The 5653-nt window shown below is 39.3% G+C and overlaps 1 protein-coding gene across 1 annotated transcript; it reads right to left on the bottom strand.

The window, feature by feature from the left end:
* Positions 1–358: 358 nt before the first annotated feature.
* Positions 359–3152, bottom strand: LOC132888420 (extracellular calcium-sensing receptor-like). Its single transcript, XM_060924471.1, has 6 exons — positions 3046–3152; positions 2895–2976; positions 1908–2720; positions 1600–1827; positions 1393–1516; positions 359–1266 (listed from the first exon to the last, which is right to left on the bottom strand). Exons 1-6 carry the CDS (start codon positions 3150–3152, stop codon positions 359–361), a joined length of 2262 nt encoding a protein of 753 aa, XP_060780454.1.
* Between the last annotated feature and the right edge of the window lie 2501 nt (positions 3153–5653).

The raw sequence follows: 5653 nt of genomic DNA, 5'->3' as shown, positions 1-5653 counted from the left end.
ATACTAATACTCCCAACTGCTCCCTGGGTGGTGTTAGCATGGCTGCCCACTGCTCTGGGTATGTGTGTGTGATCATTGCTCACATATGTGCGCATGTGTGTGTTCACTGCTTCAGATGGATTAAATGCAGAGAGGAATTTCACAAGCGTGTGATTAATAAAGTTGTGCTTCTTCTTCTTCTTAATTGCATGTCAATGGTGCTGCAAAGTCAGCAGAACAGTTTATTTACTGCAGACACTGAAATTATACATTTCAATGATAATGCATTTTAAAGTCTTCACTTAAGTTAGAACATCAGTTTTAGAAAGGTTTTTAATTTGAATAGATCATGTTAATCATGAGAACTTACAAAGATAAATCATTTTGCAGGTGTTTTACCCATCATTTCCTTTTTAGTGTTCTTCTCTGGTTTCATTATGATTATATAACACTTTGGAACAAATATGCAGATCAGTAAACCAAAGCTTGATGTTAAAATGGCAAATATCTCTACAGCGACAGTGAATTTTCCAGGAGAGCTGACATAAGCAGGAATAAAGGTGATCCAAACTGCACAGAATATGAGTATGCTGAATGTAATAAATTTGGCTTCATTGAAATTGTCAGGCAGCTTCCTGGCCAGAAAAGCCAAAATAAAACACAAAAGAGCCAGGAGTCCTATATAACCCAACACAGCCCAGAACCCGATAGCTGAGCCGACATTACATTCTAATATGATCTTTTCTTTGGAGTACTTCATATTTTTGTATGGAAAGGGAGGGGATATTGTTAACCACAGTACACAAATAATGACCTGTACAAGAGTGAAGGCAAGTACACTGAGTCTCTGCTGTGGAGGCCCAAACCATTTCATGACATCACTTCCTGGAAGTGTAGCCCTGAAGGCCATTAACACCACTACTGTTTTCCCCAGAACACAGGAGATACAGAGAACAAATATGATCCCAAATGCTGTGTGGCGCAGCATACAGGACCATGCAGAAGGTTGACCAATGAATGCTAGTGAACAGAGGAAACACAGAGTCAGAGAGAAGAGCAGCAGGAAACTGAGTTCAGAATTATTTGCCCGAACAATTGGTGTGTCCTTGTGCTTCATGAAAATTATAGCAATGCAGTTGGTAAAAGACACTCCAAATAAAGAAAAGGATACAAGAATGATCCCCATTATTTCCTCAAATGACAGGAATTCCACCACTTTGAAAACACAGGTGTCTTTCCTGTCATTGGACCACAGTTCTTGTGGACACTTGATACAAGTTATAGAATCTAAAGAAAGAGAAAATGAATAAAAGTTCAGCCATTTGTGTTTACTACCCAAATTAAACTTTTAAATTGGTTTTAATTGTGTGTGCATCATTGAAGTTTAAGAACTATTCATTAGCTATACTGTACCTGTGACATTACTGATTTCCCCCTCTGCACAAGGAATACAGTCAAAACACCAGATTGGCCTTCCTTTCTGCACAGCCTTCCTTGTGCCCAGGGGACAACTTGGACTACACACAGAGACTGGAACCTGAAAACCATTTTTATTATATATGCAATACTCTGAAATACATATTGCAAATATTTTCTGTGCAAATAGATATTGTGATTTACCTGTGCTTTGTTGTGGGCCCAGGTTATACTGATGTTGTTAAATGACAGCTGAAGGTGTGTTTGCAAAGAGCCATCATAGAAGCCCACTTTAACAAACACTATTTTACCGTTTTTACCCTGTTGCCAATTCAGCAGTTCATACCTTGCAGCAGGGTCTCCATTTTCATCAAAGTGTACTTCCTCTCCAACTGTAGTTGTGAAATGGAGTTTCTTCAACTTATTGACTACCTAAAAAAAAGCATTACAAACTCTTCCATCAATGAGATAAGTACATAATTTTCAGGAGGCGATACTGTACTAATCCTGACCTGCCATGGTTTGTTATCTGTGATGTTTGCACATGCAAAAGAAATTTCTTTTCCACTCTCTCTCTTTGAGCAGTTATATAAGTTGTGCAAGGCATAACTGACAGCATACACAGCCTTGTAAACATTATTTGCAACTCGTAATGCTGAGACATCCATATATTTGTTTTGAACTTGACTGAGACTTTCATCACCTTTGCACATTTGTTTCATATCAGCTTTTTCTTGTGTGGGAAGCTTACATTCAAATATGGTCTCCCACAACTCTTTGTAAATAGCTGCATCAGAAGCAGGATTAAGCTTGGTCAGAAATTGCCCAAGACCCTTAATTTGAGCTTTGGGGATTGCAAATCCCATGGATCCTTTCAGAAGATGCTGCCACTGAGCATAATCTGGGTTGATGTCAGATATCCAGTCCTCACTACCAAGCCACTGAAATCCAGTCAGGTTCTGTGAGGCTATTTCCTTTAGAAGAACCCCAAAGTCAAAGTATTGGACAAAAGCGACAATCACTTTGGAAGTTGAAGCCTTCATAGTTTCAACTATTTTCCGAAGTTTTTCTCTGGGGTCTGTCCTCAAGAATGCCATGGAATACTCAATACAGATTCCCTCTTTTTTGGCTCCAATAATAAATTCATTTATACCATTGTTTCCATAGTCATCATCACTGCATAGGGTTCCTACCCATGTCCAGCCAAAATGCCTGACCAGCTTAACCAAAGCTCTGCTCTGGTAGTAATCACTGGGAATAGTTCTGAAGAAAGTTGGGTGTTTTTTCCTGTCACTTAGGCATGCACATGTTGAAAAGTGACTGACCTGAAACACATCGATTTCAATAACAATTTACTTTCGACTAAACTTTTATTTTTCATTATGCTTTTAATTTACCCTCAAAAGCATAAGATGCATTTATTTATTTATTTATTTATTTATTTATTCATTTTCTTTCATTCACAACAAGTATTTTTACACAGCAAACTGAAATTTTACCACAGGTATGTACAAAGGTCCCACAGTAGCAGACAGGGCAATCGAGGGACTGGAAGATGTTTCACCGATGATTGCTTGAACTGTATCAGATTTGGAGCAAGACATTACAGATTTATGCTTTCCATTGCCATTAATTAAGGACAAGGCAGATCTTGTAGTTAGTTCTACTGATCCACAGCCATCATAGATTCTATAACCCACTTTGACCCCAGGAAGAATATCAGTTCTGTTGTTGATTTCCTCAATGGCAAATACCATTGTTTGTGCATGTTGAAATTCACGGAGATTTAAGCTATTCAACCAGGGAAAAAAAAAACAAAACCTACTTATCTTTCGAATGAACCCCAGAAGCATGAATACAGTCAGAAATTTATATGTATGCTTTTATGCAAATAAAAAAGAAAATATTTGTGATCTTATTAAAAGAATATATATTAAACCAAGGTTATATTTCAAATTAATATAATTCAACAAATTCATATTTCCCAAATGTGCCCTAATGTACCTTCTGCATTTTGCTTGCCCATGCTCAGCTGTAAAGACATGTGTGGTCTGGTCCCATTTGGAATGGAAGGAAAATATACCACCAATCATTACATCACCATCTTGGCTGAGTTGAGGAGGATTAGGTGGACCTAGTAATCTGCATAGAGGATCAGCTGCTCTCACCTGAGTGAATAATAGCCATGTATGCAGGAGCCTCATTCTCATCCAACCCAAAATACAATGACTGCTGTTTCGGGTTTTATAGGACCCACAACTCCCAAGTTGACCAAGCCCTTGGGAGTTCCTGTAAGAAATGCATTACCTCAGTATTTTGCACTGTTTATAAGGAGCCACAGACGTTTAGTTTATTACACCGCTGTGTAAACTGATGCAAAATTCTCTATTCTGATAATAACTCTCTTGTAATTGTGCCTTGATTATATGTGTTGTTATCAGTTATTACCAGTGGGACCAAGTTAATGCTTTCTGTATCCAACTGATAGCATAGACTGTTCTGGCGGAAAAAAAAAAAGTCCAGTTCAAAATGATCATTTTTTCTGGTTTTACGATTTATGGAACATGAGCATTTTTGTTTTCTTCCATAAACTACTCACAGTATCTCCCCCAAAGTCCCCATAAAATATTATCACTTAGAGCATTTAATTTTTGAAAATTACTACTGTTCAAAATAACAAAAAAAAAAGAAGCAGTGTTTTCTGACTTTGAAAAACACATAGAAATCAAGATCATTTTCGGTTTTAAACAACAAAATACTCATGGTTGAACTGAGGATGAGTTCAGAAAACTATATTTGGTTGAATATCCTGAACATTTAATCACAGCTTTGATGCATCTTGGCATGCTCTCCACCAGTCTTTCACATTGCTCTTGGGTGACTTTATGCCACTCTTTCTGACACTTCGGTCTGCAAAACAAAAGGGAGAGAAAAGTCAGGAGAATGCAACAGTGGGCCCGCACACAAAAACACTTTTACCTGAGCAAAAGCCCGTTTGCACAGCTCCATCCACCAGATCTGATCTGGTGTTCCCTTTTTCCTGAGGTCAGTCATTCGGCTGGTGACGTCTGAATAATTTGGCATGAACTGCCTGTAATAGCCAGCCAGCCCCAGGAACTGCCTCACCCCTTTTTGATCTTAGATCTTGGGCAGGTTGCAACTGCTTCAGTTTTATCAATTTGGCGATGCACTGCCCATGACCCAAGTGGAAGCCCAGATACCAATTGCATACTTTTTTGGGTTTGCTGTGAGCCACACATGCCTCAGTGACCTCAGGACAGCCCTGAGATGTTGTAAATGCCACTGCCAATCATTACTATAAATCATTTTTCTGTCTAAATAGGTAGCAGCATAAGTATTGTGGGGACAGAGTATTTGATCCATGAGATGCTGAAACATCGTTGGGGCCCCAAACAACCCGGAAGGAAGGGTAACATATTGGTGTAAACCAAACAGTGTGTTTTTCACAGGATAATGGAGTCAAGAGGATCTGCTAATATCCCTTTGTCAAATCCAGTGTTGAATAAAAGCACACTGTGCCCAATTGATGGAGCAGTTCATCAATGTGAGGCATCAGATATGCATCCATTTTAGAACCTCATTGACTTTCCTATAGACCCTTTTCAGTCACGTGACCTTCGTAAACGCGACCGCCATTTTGGACATGTAGTGGACTTCGGCTCGAATCGGTTTGAATGCAAGGAAGGTGACAAACGAAAAACATAAAAGAAAAAGGAGCGAGATGCAGAAAACACCTTCACTATCCAGCGATGTAGGGCATTTACAGGGCGAGCAGAGGGAGAGGTATTTGCAAAAATTGAGGTTAGCAGGCTTAGAGAACGACGTTTACCTGCTTCCACCAGGATTGTTCACTGACGTACGGAAGTACACGAAGCCCTCGTCTTTACCTGACTTCGGCCCACATGATCTGTATACCTATGTCGTTAAAAACCCATTGCCATACACAGGTATTGATCTGAACGCGTATAAGAGTTTGGATGCCTACAAATATTTTGTGTCAGGCTGAGTAACATGCCTACATCAGTGGGTCGTCCCTGGAGCCGGTGGTCGCCATCTTATTACAGCTAAGGTTTGTTTACATTTTCATTTACTTTCGGTCCTCACGATAAACAAAATGTTATTAAATGTCATTGAAATAACTTCTTAGTCTGTTGAGACATGGCCCGTTATAAATTTGCTGTTACCAGGCAATGACCAAGAACTGTATTATTAGGGTCGGTGTCTGTGTTGTAGCAGT

This window comes from Neoarius graeffei, chromosome 6 (assembly GCF_027579695.1).
Source record: "Neoarius graeffei isolate fNeoGra1 chromosome 6, fNeoGra1.pri, whole genome shotgun sequence".
Lineage (NCBI taxonomy): Eukaryota > Metazoa > Chordata > Actinopteri > Siluriformes > Ariidae > Neoarius > Neoarius graeffei.
This window is presented reverse-complemented; position numbering and strand designations above follow the sequence as displayed.